This window comes from Halyomorpha halys, unplaced genomic scaffold, assembly GCF_000696795.3.
Source record: "Halyomorpha halys isolate HHAL.00 unplaced genomic scaffold, Hhal_1.1 Scaffold817.1, whole genome shotgun sequence".
NCBI lineage: Eukaryota > Metazoa > Arthropoda > Insecta > Hemiptera > Pentatomidae > Halyomorpha > Halyomorpha halys.
The window spans coordinates 22,511-39,144 of record NW_027106657.1 but is presented as its reverse complement, the minus strand read 5'-3'; the positions used below and the strand labels follow the sequence as shown (position 1 = coordinate 39,144).

General features: G+C 29.8%; 1 protein-coding gene and 1 pseudogene across 1 annotated transcript; both read left to right on the top strand.

The window, feature by feature from the left end:
• Window positions 1-1,369, top strand: part of LOC106686421 (histone-lysine N-methyltransferase SETMAR-like) — a 6,121-nt pseudogene extending 4,752 nt beyond the window's left edge.
• Window positions 1,370-8,929: 7,560 nt separating this feature from the next.
• On the top strand, window positions 8,930-15,934 carry msl-1 (male-specific lethal 1). Its single transcript, XM_014429748.2, has 7 exons — window positions 8,930-9,567; window positions 11,877-12,096; window positions 12,384-12,532; window positions 12,712-12,836; window positions 14,315-14,509; window positions 14,626-14,702; window positions 15,054-15,934. Exons 1-6 carry the CDS (start codon window positions 9,256-9,258, stop codon window positions 14,684-14,686), a joined length of 1,062 nt encoding a protein of 353 aa, XP_014285234.1. The 5' UTR covers window positions 8,930-9,255; the 3' UTR covers window positions 14,687-14,702; window positions 15,054-15,934.
• Window positions 15,935-16,634: the final 700 nt, after the last annotated feature.

Below are 16,634 nucleotides of genomic sequence, written 5' to 3'. Positions count from 1 at the left end.
ACATATTTTGCTATTAGATGTATAGAAAAAAAATTATGATATATAATCTACCTGCCCCATAGATACAATCTATTCCTCTCACATTTTTCGAAATTGGGCGCCAACACATTGGAAATCTTGTTTTATTATCATTCATGGAAAGTAGATACCCGCCAAAACGAGGATATCCTATTACACAGAATTTCTAGCTCTAGTTCCCTTGTGAGTGTGCTTTTATGAGAGTAATCAGTGTCATTTCACCTATTATCTCCCACAGACAGTGATATTTCCTAAAATGTCAATTTGATTCACGCTGTATTACAGTTAATTTGTGTGTTTATAAGAGAGTTCGATGATAATGATATAATGACTATAAATAATGTTGATAAGAGACTCACATGGAATGTTCCACTTCAATGTAGTCCCCAAAACCTATTTTCCTCACATCTAATGGGACGTATAAAAACAAAAATGACCGTTTTACAACCAAATATTTCTTATTATTATTTCTTTGATATAAAATACAATTAATACTCAAAGTATAGTCCATTGCTACCTACCGTCATCTGCTAGCCCATTGCTCGATCCCATGCGGACAAAATTCTTTGGGATGGCTGTCAAAGAACTCTTGGACAACAATTTAACTTCCGAAAAATTATTAATTTTTTTCCCTTGAAGGAAATGGACCATGGATCGAGACAAGTAGTAATCCGATGGTGCGAGTTCTGGACTAAGTGGTAGATGAGGCAGGAGTTCGAACCCATGAAGTTCTTTAAACTTTTCTTTGGTTCCACGGGAACTGTGAGAACGAGCATTATCTTGGAATAAAACTCCTTTTAGGTATATCAAAGCAGGATAACGCTCTGACAACTTGGCGTACAATCTTTCCAGTTGTTCTCAGTAGAATTCAGAATTCGTAGATCATCCATCAGGGACAAATTCGTGATGAATAACACCTTCAAAACTAAAAAAAAACGCAAAGCATGGATTTTTTTTCAAATTACCACCTTGCAGCGACCGGAAAAGCAGTTTGACCGTGATCTAGCCATTGCTCACGGGTATTTGGATTACGCCAGTTAATCCACTTTTCTTCACAGGTGATAATCTTCCGGTAAAATCTCATATCAGAAGGGTTTGTCACTTAGCTGACTACTGAGGAGTAAGTTCCTGAGAGACCAGTCTACAACTCTTTTTCACCTTCAACCTCCAACAGTGAAGGAGATAAAATTTAAGTGAGGGAAATAGGAACAAAGGAGATGTTTGTCGGCAGTAGAACCTGAACTCTAATTGGTAAAATTGGTTTTCAGGTTTGTTTTTACCACTTTTAAATAGCATTCAGAGATTAAAATAACTATTATTCTTTTTTTTTTTATTCAGTTATTTTGGATGATTAAAAATATTTTTTAATTCTTCAAGTTTGAGCTGATGATACTCACGCCCTCGCTCTTTGGAATTCAATCCAACAGTCGCCACGTCTTTCTTCTGCTGTGGATAAAACTATCACCTTACAACATATTTTTTTTGTAAACATCATTAGCAGACTACCCAGGAGCAATTTATGAAAAAAACATTGGAAAACGCAATTCTTTCACAGTGAAATCAGAACCATTAAATTTGTATGAAATGGGAGGATGGCCCATATCTATAGCCCTGAAGAAGCCTTCCAAAGTGGACCGAAACTATAAACATTTTAATCACTATTTGAGTTCTTCTGACTAGACCTGGACTCAATATCTTCCTTTTACAAATTTTCCTAATACCGTTCCAATTCAACATTGTGTTTCGAATAACAAGAACACGGAGCTTAATCCAGTAGGATATTAATGAAACCCGTCTCTAATAGTAATTAAGAGACTGGTTTCATTTTTTTTTCTTCATTGAACCCATTATTTTGTACCGAACATTATTCTTGTGTTCTTCTGATGATTTCTTCCTTAGCTTTATTATTAGGTTTCAGGCAAAATTCGATGTTAGCCTAAAGAAGTAAGAATGTTTTCTGCGAAAATGATCGACAGTACAAGGTATTAGTTACCCATAAAGGCCACAGTTGTTTGTTTTGTTCATTGACGGATGCAGAGGAGTGGGGAGGGGGGAGAGTTCCCCACTTAAAAGAAAAAAGAAAATCTTTATTAAAAAAAAATCATAATACATCATACGTATTTTTTTTTTCGTTGGAAATACACCTTCTGAGTCCAAATAACCAATACTTGCAAAATGGTCGGTGTGTGAGTGTGAGTAAGGATGGTATATGCCTTGGATGTTACATCAACTTTGTTGATAATATCGAAAACCCGGAAGTGTCAATTTATAGAACCGATTTTTCGGAATTTTAGTTTTTCTTAAAAACGGCTCTAACGAACTTGATTAAACTCGGTACATATTGATATATTTTTATATATTTATTTTATATTATTGTATTATTTGTATATATTTAGTATGTATTGATACAATCAAGTGTAGTATCAAATAGGTCTTATAATCATTAAAATAGGAATTTAAAAAAAATCTTCCTCTAAAGTACCCTTAATTTTGTTGATTTGATATAATTAACCATGTTAAATTGTTAACAGTAGTAATAAAAAATGTATAAATATGTACTTTAATAATTAACTTAAGGAGAAAAGTGAAGAAATAAAGACTGGAAAATCCAAGACAGCCGAACGTGTCTAACTCTCCTGATCACAATCATAAATGCACTGTTTTGTTGTATTCTGTTAAAATGTTGTGTTTCTTCCTGGAACTAAGTTGATGTTCGTTATTCCCGACTTGAGTAACCCTAAAATATGAATTTTTATAACTAATAATAATAATGTATTTATTCCTTGCTGGGGCAACCCCCAGTAACAAAGTTAGTACAAACAAAGTTAGCCTGTGAAATACTCAAAATAGATAATCAATTGTAGTAATTTATAAAAATGATGAGTTAAAGATCGTCTATATAAAGTAATAGCAAACAATATATCCAAGCTGGGCTATCCATATTCGTTAGAATAAAACAGTAAAATAAAAAACGTCACTTCATACTTAATAATATTAAAAAACAAAACAATGCCTCCTATTGGGACGATAGTAGTCCAGCTCTAAGCAAAAGGTTTTGCGTTACATATATAAAAAACAGTTTAAGGTCCAATCCTGAGGGTACAGACAGAAATTCATTTTCGACACACACACACACACAGTGTGTAGTTCCTCTTGGGAAATACCACTATCTAAAAGCGGATGGGTCACCGAGAAAAATTTAATATGTTGGATATAAAAAGAAAAAAAAACTTTAGAAAAATATTTAAAACTTTGAAAGAAATCAATCAATCAAAGCAGGGCCAGTTACAAAATTATTGCAGATTAAATGACTTTTTTAAATTTTCAAATATAAACTTAACATCCCATTCGTTGCAGATTTGACCCAAAACAGATATGCGTCTTTTCATTCCAAACTCCTTAACCATCCTAACCCATTAAATCTTAATCTTTCATCCTTAACAATCCCTGATAATCCTCCGAGGCGTCTGAAAAAAAGATGGCCATGGGACCTTCTAATTTAAATTAATGTTTGAAGTACCACTAGTGGGTGGTTCCTTCCCAAGATTTTCAAGTGTATATGAAACATACTACATATTTACCTATTGTATTATTTTGTACAGTTGTAAATTACATTAAATAAATAATTAAAAAAAAAAAATTCAAATAAAAATCTTCGTCGGTTTGACCGCAGAATGGACTTGTAACGGCTAAAAGATCTTTCAATATTTACTGATGTTATCGGGGTATACTTAAATGAAGCTTTTTCCATTGGATCTAGCATATATTGCAACACCTGGGCGGCTGTGTCATCATTTGTTATAATAAGGAATAAGACCCTTGCTCTTTTTAATTAGGCTCTTCTGAGAAATTCTCGTCGTAATTCTGTGTGAAAATTTATTATTGCCACTGCTTTTAATTTTTGTTCAAAGATAAAGATATTGAATTTGTACGTACTATTTATGATAAATGAGAAATTTCACTTTTAAGTTTCTTGCGTTCTCTTGAATTTTACGTTGTTGCTGCGAAAAATGTATTTACAATTGAACAAATAATTTAAGGAAATATGTGATTCAGGACAAAATACCTAAAAATATGTTAAAAATAACAAATATTTCAGAAAATATGTGATTTTCAACAAAATATGTGAAAATATGTAAAAAAGGCCAAATATGTGAAATAAAAATGGCTTCTTTTGGCCAGATATGTCTTGAAACATCTTTAGTTAGTAAGGAATCGCAGATATCATGGTCAGGTAAAAATATGTGAAAACATAAAAATCCTATCCCTATTCATAAGCATATTGTGTTTTATAGAACCTGCTCAAATCTATCTCGTTTTTATTGCTTTTATATGGTTGTAGCGATTTTATTGTTGTCCAATATTGTTTGGTGTTTCTTTAGCAAGTTTTTTAACTTGCAGAGTCTAAATTCTACTTTCTTAAGACGTATTAGCTGTCTGTATGATATCCTAGCTTCAATATCCTTCATGTTACCTCCATACCACTGAAAATATCCAGAGTTTTGTCATTTTGTATCATCAGGCAGTATCTTTGGTCCCATCCTCTACGTAGTCTATACAGCTAATCCTAAACAATTCAACCACTACTCTCACCACCCTCAGTGCCGTAATTGGAGGATAATAATAAATATCAATAAATCCCATCAAATCATCTTCACCCTTCGCCGTAAACCTACTTACTGCCCTACAGTATCCTTTAATAATGTTGCTCTTACCACTGTGGAACAGATTCGCTACCTTGGACTACATCTGGACAAACGACTTACCCGGAAACCTCACACAAGACAGGATACTGCACGTCGATTCCGACTATTACAGCACATACTAGATAAACGGTCTAAACGTCCAATTCATTACAAATGACTGATCTACACAACTATTATATCTGTACATACGGAGTTGAGCTTTGGAGCTCCACTAAACCTTCGAATTCCTCTCGTATTCAATCCTTACAATCCAAAATCCTTCGTAAAATCCTCAATGCTCCTTACTTTGTCACAAATAAAATCATACATAAAGACCTTAATGTTCCATATCTAGCCCAAACCAGATACGATTCCTTCTATTATAAACTCTCTAACAACCCAAACCTACTAGTTTCTAATCTTACATCCTCTTCCATTCCTGACAATCCTCCGAGGCGCTTGAAAAGAAGATGGCCACGTGACCTGCTAGTGTAAAAAAGTGTGCTACGAATAGGTAGTTTTTCTACACGCCTGTACCACTCCACTATGAACAAAAACCAAATTTACTGGGTGTATATTTGTATAAATGTACAGTTGTAAATACCAATAAAGATATGAGCAAAAAAAAAATTGCAGAATTATTAAATTGCACTTTTCAAGAAACTGTTGTGATAGGAGTTAGTTTGTCAACTGAAAGCTCGTTGGGAAAATTAGTAAGGGAAAGTACTATAACAGTGAATCGCATATAAACATCTGCTCTGAAAGTAGCCAAGATAAGTTTTAATTCAAATAAGGGTCGTAAGATAAAGTTTGGTGATGAGATTGGGGACCAAATTTTTTTTTTAATTCTTCTATGATTACTAAGCATGATATCTATGATACTAAACACTCAAACCCATTAGTTTCTAACCTTGCTTCTTCTCCTATTCCTGACAATCCTCTAGGTGCCTGAACAGAAGATGGACTTGAGACCTTCTAGTGTAGAAATATGATTAGAGTGCTACCAATGGGTTGTTTCTCTACATGCCTGTATTTTTATCTTACATCAAATCTACTTGATGTATTTTTATGTAAATGCAGTTATAAATAGCAATAAATGAATTTTAAAAAAATAAGGTGTGGTTAATTATAATAATTTCTAGAAAAATGAACAATGTTAATTGAAGATATTATGAAGTACAGTGAAAAATAAATAATAATAAAATTAAATAAGAGTAACAAAAAGATTTTAGACAATGAATGAAAACGGAAATAGTAAAAAATAAAAAAAGTGGATAAAAAGGAATATAAAATACAGTACTTACTAAAAGATGGAAAAAAGAAATAAGAGTAAAATCAAGAAAAAAGGAAGTTATTTTTTTCCTTAGGTGTTCTATTTTGTTCATTATTTTCCTTTATTCTTGATCTAACTCTTATCCCCTTTTCCTTTCTTTTAGTGTGTACTGAATTTTAGATTTATTTTTATATACTTTTTTATTTGTTATTATTACCGTTTTCATACTTTTGTCGAACAATTATAAATAAATATTGTTTATTTATATTTATGTTATCCTTGACTACTATGTTACTCGCTCAATACATACTGTTAATGATATTTCAATTTTCTTAACAAAAGGTACAAATGATTCTCACTCATTCCAAAATATTTATAAAACTTTTCTCCTTAACCGACTAATTCATAACACAGGATGATACTCTCCTTATCCCTTCTCTTTTACTCTATGAAAAATGAATTATTGCATATTTTATTTTATTTCTAATTTTTATTAATCATATAAAAATTCCTAATTTATATTAGAAAAACTTTGCGATTGTGGTTGATGATTTGAAGCAGTGGTAACCGATAGAGGTCTCCAGATCACCTTGAAATTGAATCGACTGCTGTCCATCCTCACTCCAGACTTAGGTCAAAGTGGAGTCCCCTGAGAAAATATCTGAAAAATATGAAGCTTTGAATAACTTTATTATGCTTTTATCTCTTTGATTCTTTCAACAAGTACTCAAACATGAGGAAAGATAATGCAATAGTTCTTAAAACGATAGACGGAGGCAGAGGCGAGCAGGGGGAGCCCCCCATCTAGATTTTCGGGACACAAGGAAAAAGAAAATAGTGAACTTAGTTGATAGAAGATTTCTTTCTGGAAGTATGATATAATTAGAAAGGTAAATATTGTTGAGTTGACATCTTCACGGATCACAAGATCACAACCACACTTTCGAAGGGACAACATACATATATTTCAATTCTTCGGTAAAAAAGATGAAATTCAATGAGCGTAATTATTCGTTATATACTTATCTCTAAAACGAATAGAAAAAGAACTTTTTTTAGATTTCATTATTCCAATTATAACTTACAGTTTGCCATTTTAATAATCTCAGAATGTTTGTTAAAAATAAATCAAAGAAGGCAACCATCGTAGAAGAGGTAGTTAATATTTTTGCTGGCAATCCTAGAAGGCTGATGCTCTCATAGCAAACCTCTTCATCGTCTCTCTTATTTTTGTATTTATTGTATGTATTTATGAACAATAATTGAGTTTATGCTCGATTTTCAATATTTTTTTTGTGATAATAGAAATTATGCAGTAGCAATAAAATGGTGGAAGTATTTCTTGGAATGCGGAATTACATATCTTTCTTTTACCCTTTACTTGGCCTGGGGTCTGCTCTTCCCTTGGTGAAATCCTGCCTATACCCATGCTAACAACAAATCCTAGCAAAAATATTGGTTGTCGGGTTTGTCTGGATTTCCTGCAGACTATGGCCCCAGCCCTATTTGGTATGTATGCCCATAGAGCGTTTATTACATATGTTTGTCGCATACTGAAAGAAAAAGGAACAGTGTGGAACGGAGAAAGAGCTATGCGGCCATAGAGTTAGACTGAAGGAAAATAAATTTGACAAGGCACTGATGAATAGGAATTGACAGTGAAAATGGATCCTAACACTTATTTGACTTCTTTTTGTCATTTTTCGGAAAGGGAATCAGTGTTTTTTTAACAGATTATGAAATGTTTTCGAGAAATGTCTAATTTGTTCATATTCAAGAAGCGTCATGGAACGTAATGGGGTAACTCAATGTAAGTTGAAACCTATGTTTATTACTACATAAAACTGATTTATACCAGTTTGTATTAATCGAGATTTTATCTTATTTGTCACAAATATCAGAGATCTGGTTTGTAATGAACTACAAAGTAATACTATTAGTCTTGTAGATAGTTGGAAGATAGTCTGGGTGGTGGTCAATATAGGTATCAAAATAGTAAACTATTTATTGTAAACCAACGTTTCGCCACACTTTGCATGGCTTCGGCAGGGCTATCAAATTGAAACAAATATCATAACAGAGTCATTATTAGTCTATTAGTGTTGTTTATTATTATTAGTCTATAAACCTATTAGTCTTGTGGTTTATACTTCATACAATTTCGCTGACTTGTAATTTTTAAATCATTTAATATCACTATTAGACTTCATTATAAAACATGGGCCCTGATCTGATGAACAGAAATGGATTCTTTGAAATATTATATTAATATGTAATAAATATATGTTAATATCTTTATTCCTTTTTTTCATATTTTAGTGTGTACTGCATTTTAGATTTATTTTTATATAATTTTTTATTTGCTATTATTTCCGTTTTCATCAATTTTCGAAAAACCTTGTTGTTATTATTTAATTTTACGTTTCACTGTGCATATTTTTTATTTTATTTTCTGCATATCTATCAGCTAAAGTTCTATTAAATCAGTATTTTCCAAAATGATTTTTAATACAATACCCTTTCAGCATTTTGTGTTAGTGTTAAAATATTCTTTTTTATATAAGTTTAAATTTCAAAAACAAGCATTATAGATTGTACGAGGAAAACTAGATGAATGTTAAATAGGTCTTGAATACATATTCAATGAATAAATCGAAGTAGAAGCACAAATTTATTTTACGCGATTCAATTTCAAAAACGATTTATTTTCAAATTTTCAGGAGTTTCATTTTAGTTCAACTTTTTATAATTATACATTAAGGAGAAAAACGCCAATCATTCCGATAATAGCGTTGTTTGAAGGTGAAATAAACAATATTCTATTTTACTTTATAAGAATTATTTTTGAATGGTCATTTTGGGAACCGATATCAAAAACTGACCTTCGCCTATTGGCAACGAGCAATGTGTTTTAAACAACACATTGTTGAAGTATAAATATTTTCGATAGTATTTATATCACTGTGATACTATGTTTTAAAATATTTATTGAAATATTCCTTTCAGAATATCAGAAAAGTTGAAAGAAATACGAAAGAAACACGCTATCTACCAAATGACAGTTGAAACGGTTTTTTTTTTCTTATCAGAAGTGAAGAGCGCCACAGATTGAAGCGCTCCGAGCGGCATTTAGTTTAAGTATGGAGGCTGTTGGTTGTTGTTAGTTAAATGAGATCGCGTCGAGTGTGTAATCGAATCAATTGTGGGGGGAGTTTGATTACTGTATTATCGAATATAGTTTGTATAAAATAGTGAAAGTGTCAAAGAGTGTAGCCACGGATGAGGATGTCAACGGCGCTCTGTAACGGGGCCGATAAAGGCAAGAAGGATGAACCTAAAGCGGCTGGCGGGGGTTTCCTAGTCAACATGGTGCCCACTCAGTTTGAGGGAATTGTCAAATTGGACCAAAAGATGAAGGGACCAGATTCCGATTTGGAGCCCAAGGACGGGGAACTCGAAGAAAATGCCAATGAAGAAATGACAAACATGAAAGAACTTCTTCTCATTCACCTCGACTTTATTCAGCTTCAGTCTGAACAGCTGCAAAAAAGGGACAAATTGATAGACGACTTGAAAAATGAAAATGAAATGGTAATTTTTTGAGTAGTTTCTGTAATTGAAACTTAATTCTCATGTCTTTTCTTTAGATTTATACATTTCTATCCAGCGTGGATAGTATTCAAAATGGATGCTTCTGGGGTACAATTTTAGAATTTAGGTTTTTATTTATCTGTTTATTGTTGAACTTTTTCTTGGCCATTTCCTTGTTTCAAATGTTTTTTTCCTACATATCTGTAGTTTGATTCTGGTTCATTGACAATTTTACGTTATCTAGAAGGGTTTGTTTGGGTAGTTGTTCCACAATTGGAGGTAAGGTTATATTTTGCCTTGGCCAGGTTATGCTCTTTTATCTGGCTTATTTCTTGGAGCTCCCAATCCACTGTAAACTGGAATTATTTTGGTTGGGGCACTAGTAACTATTCATGCCAGAAGTCTTAAAATAATTTCTATAATGCTGAAACAAATAATATTTGTTGACAATCTTCTATTTTTTTTTTTATCAACTTCAGATCTGATCTTTTATTTTTACTAAATTGCTATAGCTAAATGATTTTATAAAAAATAGATACTGCTGCTGATAGAATTACAAATCTTCCCCCGCTCAAATTCATTAATCTCATGTGTACAGATTGCTTGTATTTATATAAATCATTCTTATCCGTTCAGATCATTTTATTTACCTGTGGAATTTATTTTCTGATCATTAGATTTTGTCTGTTACTATTACTGCATAACACTTTTTCCTTTTACTTGTAATGCAGTTGGCCATATTTTTAGTAGATTGATATTTGGTATATTGGAATTAATGATTTCTTATTATTATAAACTTATAAATATATTTTCAAGAGCCATCTTCAGTTATGATAGAGAGGACTTCAGTTTTTGTTTACTTGGAGGTTATTTGTTGGTTATGCATTCTTAAGTTTTAGATCTTTAATCCATACCTCAGACAAACTAAATAGGTTATAAAATTTTAATTTTTTTTTTCTTACTTGTTATCTGAAATTTTATATTTTTTATAGTAATTAGTAAGCACTAATGTGCATGACAAAATTTACTTTTATTTTTTAAAATTTTCTACAATTTATTCAGAATATCTTTATTAGTTCTGAGGTAAAATTAAAGGTCTTGAACATTTTGTAGAAGGTCATCTGATAGATCATCTAGTAGAGAAATCTTCTGATAGATCTCTTAGTACATTTTTGTTTTACCATAACTTTATTCAAATTTATTTTGTAATTTTATGTTTGTAAGGGGCATAATGTGATTCACTATTTTAGTTACAAATTGGTTTAAATTTTACATTTAGACATTCTTTTCTAGGCCTAACCTCTGTGCTGTCTGATTAAAGAATACCTATTACATGTTTGTAAGCAATATTCTCTCAATCAATATTTCTATGATTGCCTATTGATCTATAAGCAATCATATATAGTGCCTCTTATACCATTAATTGGTTGACTTTATGATAATTGTTGACACTATTATTGACTTGTCTAGGGACCCCAACTGTTTTGAATGGATAACCTTTAAATAACCTCCTTGTAAACAATACAACTTATGCATAATTAAAAGATTTCCTATAATTTTATTTTATTATTTGAAATGGCTAGAAATATTTACTTATTAGTTGGAAACAATACTTTAATTCTGTTATTCAAAATTTCTCTGTGAAGTGCTGATTTTTATCATTTTGTTTTAAAGTAATAAATGTTTATACAATGAATAGAATATCTGTAATATCCACTTCAGGTCTGTTGCAGTCGCAAATTTCTAGTCTATTACTTAAAACATAACAAATACTTTTTAAATTAATAATGAATCCGTCATGTCAGGAAAGTAAAAGTTTTGTAATTTTAAAATCCATTATTTTAATGAAACTATTTTGTAATAATTAAAACAAAACAATTCTTAACAAAAGTATAAAAGTTTTTCTAATTAGATATAGTTGTACCCTATCCATAAATTAAAATAAATAAAATGCATTTATTTTTGAATTTATATGTTGCTGTTTTTTTGTATTTTTTGGCTTTTTACAATGCAGCCAGTGAGGCCTATTGTGTTCTTAAATGTTACTTTTTATTTTTATTTTATTGTAATGAGTATAATTGTTTATCCAGTATAAGGGGAGCATAAGTTAAAAATCTCAGCTATCAAATTAGCAGAATTTTACTACTGAATTCATTTTATAAAATTAGAAGATGTCTTTGATACGCAAAATAGGTAAAATCATTGTTTTTATCGTTAAATATAAGAATTACTTGCTATAATTCCTAAAAAAAATGAGTCAGTTTAAATATTTTCCATCTTTTTAATGAAAATATGTATGTATTTTGTAGCTCAAGCAACGAATTGCTCGGATGGAAAGGCGAGTTTCATTACAACGCTCAAATACCACTGATAAGAGGCATCAGCAAAATTCAGATGCCACAGAAACTGGTAGAAAGAGACGTGTACAAGATGCTGCATCATCTGGACCTAGTGGTTCAGCTGGTAAAAAGACATTTTCCGAAACTCAACAGAAGCGCCTTAAAGTGATTAACAGACAATCAAAACTTGGTTAGTAATGATTTGTGTATTTGGTATATTTAAATTTACTTTTTAATTTTATTTCTAATCTCTTCTTTGTTTCCTTAATTTAAAAATTAGTTTATTGCTCTTTTGGTAACATCTAATCGATCAGACAGAAAATTAATCATCACTGAAAATTGTTGAAGATTAATTAGATCCTCTATATAGCAGAATTTGTTGTAATTGATTAAGTAATATGCCATGTGGATATCTTTATTTCATCTCATCTATAATATTAGTAAAACAAGTTTTTTATTTATTTTCTATTTTTACAGATGGTCTTAAAATGATGAATGAGAAAAAAATAGACTTAAGTGACAAGCTTACTACAGATAAACTATATTATACTGGTGTCGGTGATTCTGATGCTAAAATGCTGGGCGATGTTCTTAATAATAATCCCAAATCAAAAGTCTGTCTTGAGGTAAATAGTCATTTTTACTTTGTCAACTATGTTTTTGTTTATATCTTATCCTATACTATGTTATTATATCACTCTTGTATATTAATAAAACTTTAATGAACTTGATAGCAGAATATCACTTTCTGTTACTAATTGGATTAGAAATATTATACAAGCAGTTAATTTGCTGTCTATTGAAGGTCCCTCAATGGAGGATAAAGCCTCTCACGTCAACATACACTATGGAAGGAACTGAAAACCTGTCCGATGATGTCTTCGATAGAAGACACTACAAGTTGATGGTCGATGAGAAGAAAAGAAAAAGGTACTTTCATTCAAAATTTTATGGTTTATTTTGTAATTAACATTTATTATAATTATATTGGTATTTAGGTAACCCTTAAGTAATCTTCAAATTACTGATAATAATTAGTATTACTTGTATCGCTATATTAATGTTGCTGTCTATTTTTATTTAATGGTAAAAATATAATTATATAATTACCAGTATTTCAGTATCAGAATTGGTTCTTCATTATTATAAACCTTAAGTGACATTTAACCGTTGACCATTTCTTTGAGTACTTGTTTACTTTTACCCTTTACATTCTTGATTTTTAAGATCTGCCTGGCAGTCCATTTCTTATGGTCTCATACATAACTTTTATTTGTGACCACTTTGAGACCTAATAACAAAATATTAATTGTTTATTTAATAGAAAATGTAGACAGAGAAAATTTCAATGTATTTTGATTCTTTTATTGATAATAATTAAAATGTTTTAGAGTTATATCATTGCTATAATCATTGTATAAATATAATATACAATGTATACATGTATAACTATAATTTATACATATATATGTATAAATATAATCATTGCATAAAATCATTGTTTAATTTACTTTTGATAAATTTAACCGTCTTTCATTACTCCTAATTTTATAATTTTTTGTAAGTTTCATGTTAGCAAAAACAGTTCAAAACTGCTTACGTATTTATTTATTAAGTTCATTATAATTAAGCCCATTAATCTTCAGATATTTTCTCATGTATATAATTTATTACATTTAAAGTGTATTAATTATATTGAAAATTAATTTTAGAATCAATTTTATTTATAGTTAAAAAAAAAATTATTTTGATAACTTTACTTACCTTTTATTATTTTTTCCTTTTGTTCTCGTGTTTTTTTTTTTTTTTTTTCATAATTTATTCTTTTACATTAATGTTTTAAAGCTATTGGTCACTTTATACATTTTTTTATTCCATTTCTATGTGAAATTTTACCATATTTTATTCTGTAATCAAAATATTAATTATTAAAAATATATTTTAATTACAGAATAAAATGTGGTGAATTTTCAAGGAAATGGTATAGATAAGTGGCTATTAAAGTAGAATTTGGGCTATTTTTCAATAAAATTATAAACTTTAAAGTTAATCAATTATTTAGATGAGAAAATTAATTGATGATAAAATAAATAATATTAATAATAAGATTATTTATTATTAATATTTTTTTTTTTTTTAACGGAACAGCCTTAGGACCATGTGAATATCATTACTTCTGACTTCTCTCTTATTTTTGTTTTTCCTTTCCTTCCATTTTCCCCTCATTATCTCTGCATGGTTTTGTTTTCTATCTTCTGTCCACGCGATTAATAATAAATAAAATTATTTATTATTAAGAATAATAATAGAATTAGCCAAGACGGAAAAAAAAAATTAATTTATCTTTTTTTTTTTTTTTTTAAGAAACCTTTTTTTGTATATCTATTATTATTATTCTTTTTGTTTAGATGGGATGTGCAGAGAATTCGTGAGCAGAGACAAATTGAAAAACATAGGTCTCGAGAGAACGCTGGTAATAACACTGACCAAGCCTACTCTAGGTCCCTGTGGCCCCAGGCCGGGGAGGGCCTTCAGCTAGCCATGACACCTATCTTGCCTGTATCTGTCTTCGGCATCAATCTGCCTGTGGTTACAGAGCCTCAGTAAGTTGTTATAAAATATTATTGCGTAATTGTCAATAAATATAGTTATTCCTCAAATGTAGTAATGATACAGTAAAAATATTTGTGTATGCTATAATTATAACTATTGTTTTCAGTGATTTCACTCTTCCTTGGAAAGAGGGAACCAGGAGCAGCAGGCGTAGAACAAAACGGTGACCTATACCAGAAGATGGTAAAGACGAATTTTAATTTAGTTCACTTTTAGTCAGTATCAATTTTATTTGGTTGTTGATTGGTACAGTAATCTTCCATGGTAAAGGCTTAAATTAGCCTTATTGTATTAAGATGGCTATCTTAATACAATAATTTAATACCTGTTGGCAATTAGATTTATCTAAGTGATTTTATTTTGTGGAAAACTTCCATACTCTTTCAATAAGCACATTTTAGCCCCATCTTTACACACTATACACTGTTCATGACAGTACTTTCCCAAAGTTGTTAAGTATATCATTGAAATACTTGTTGAATTATTGAATTATTGTTACCTCTATAATATTTTATATATTACATGTCTTTGCAGGCCCAAGAGGAGCGTTCAGTGCCGAGAGAATTGGACGATTATAATTATATTTATTTATTCTATCTAAAGGAAGGGACGTCTGTTTTTATTGTTTGATTTTCTTCTCAAAATTATCTATGCTTGCTACCAAATTCAAATGTTTTGATATTAAGAAACGAAAAAAAAGTATATAAAAAAAATTGTTTAATTTTAATAAATTTAGTTTGATTTGAAACATGAATTGAAATTTTAGTTCTTAAGAGTTACTTTAGTAATTAGGTTTTGTTATTATCCTATGAGTGTTTTGAAATTAGCCTACGCTGACATTTTAAATCGTAAATGATAATGTTTTCTTATAATCAAATAACTTTTCCCTTGAATATTAATTTATATTTGTTTATGTTTGTTTTATTTTTATGGTTGATTTAATTGGTAATACTTTACCTTTTAGGTGATAATATTTCTTTAATATTTGTTATCAGAAGGGGATTAATAAAATTTTAGAAAATGTGGTTCAACATTGTGAGCGATGTATTTAAGAAATTGAACTCTTTTTATGTATATACATCATCCTAATTTTATTCTTACTTAAACAATTTTTTTCTCTATTTTTTTTTTTTAAATTATACACATAAATTATTTCAAATCGTAGTGATAAGAAAACAGTTGTTGAGAATGTTTTAACATTTATTTTATCTAAATTTATTGTATATATTCTTGTACATATATACAAAAGATAAAAAAAAAAAAACGATAGGGGTTACTTAATGTTACGATACTGTGCTGCTTAATCTTATGCTGTCATACTACATTTCAAGTATATAGTGAATAAGTTGAAACCATCTTGGAAAAGATTGATATTTATCAATTTTTATTATCTATGTGGTTTTCCTTTGAATGAAGTTTATTTTTTTATTATTACAGAGTGTCTCTCTAGTCAGGTATTGTCGAAAATTTAGAAGATTCGTTAAATTGTATGAAATTTTATAAACTTTAAAACTTCAATTTTTTTTTTTTTATAATCTCAATTTGTGCTGATATTTTTACATTTTATGAAATTTAGAAAGTAACAAATGAAAGTTAATGGCTTAAAGCTTTTTTATGGTCAATTGTAATGTTTCCCTGGCCAGCTACCGGACTCTATGACCTATTCAAACAGCACAAAGTGTACTTAAAAGAGGTAGGATCAAATATTCCCTTCGATAGTAGACATTGATATTGAATAATGTTTAATCAATCGAAAACATAATTATTTATTGTTATTTCAATGAATGCTAGCATGAAGATATAATGAATAAAAATGAATAACAAAATCTATATTTTTAAGTAAAGAATTTTTGTTTACCTTTTTCTACGTGAGGGTCACATTGATAGGTTATCTATCAGGAAGTGGACACCATTGTAATTTTGTTTTTGATTATTTGTATTAAATGTAAATTGGTGTTGAATATTGTTAATATTTAAAAACATAATACCTACAAGTGTACTAAGAATTATGTTAAATGGAGTTTCACCAATGCTGTCATTCAGTTTTTGTAACTTCTACAAAAGGTGCATAAAGAAATAAAAATGATCATTTACAAAAAAAAGATAAAATTCTAT

Excerpts from the sequence above, each read along its gene's own strand:
- msl-1 (XM_014429748.2), top strand. The coding sequence starts at position 9,256 with ATGAGGATGTCAACGGCGCTCTGTAACGGGGCCGATAAAGGCAAGAAG. Across the intron at positions 12,533-12,711 it reads AATCAAAAGTCTGTCTTGAG|GTCCCTCAATGGAGGATAAA; the intron begins GTAAATAGTCAT and ends TGTCTATTGAAG. Across the intron at positions 12,837-14,314 it reads GATGAGAAGAAAAGAAAAAG|ATGGGATGTGCAGAGAATTC; the intron begins GTACTTTCATTC and ends CTTTTTGTTTAG.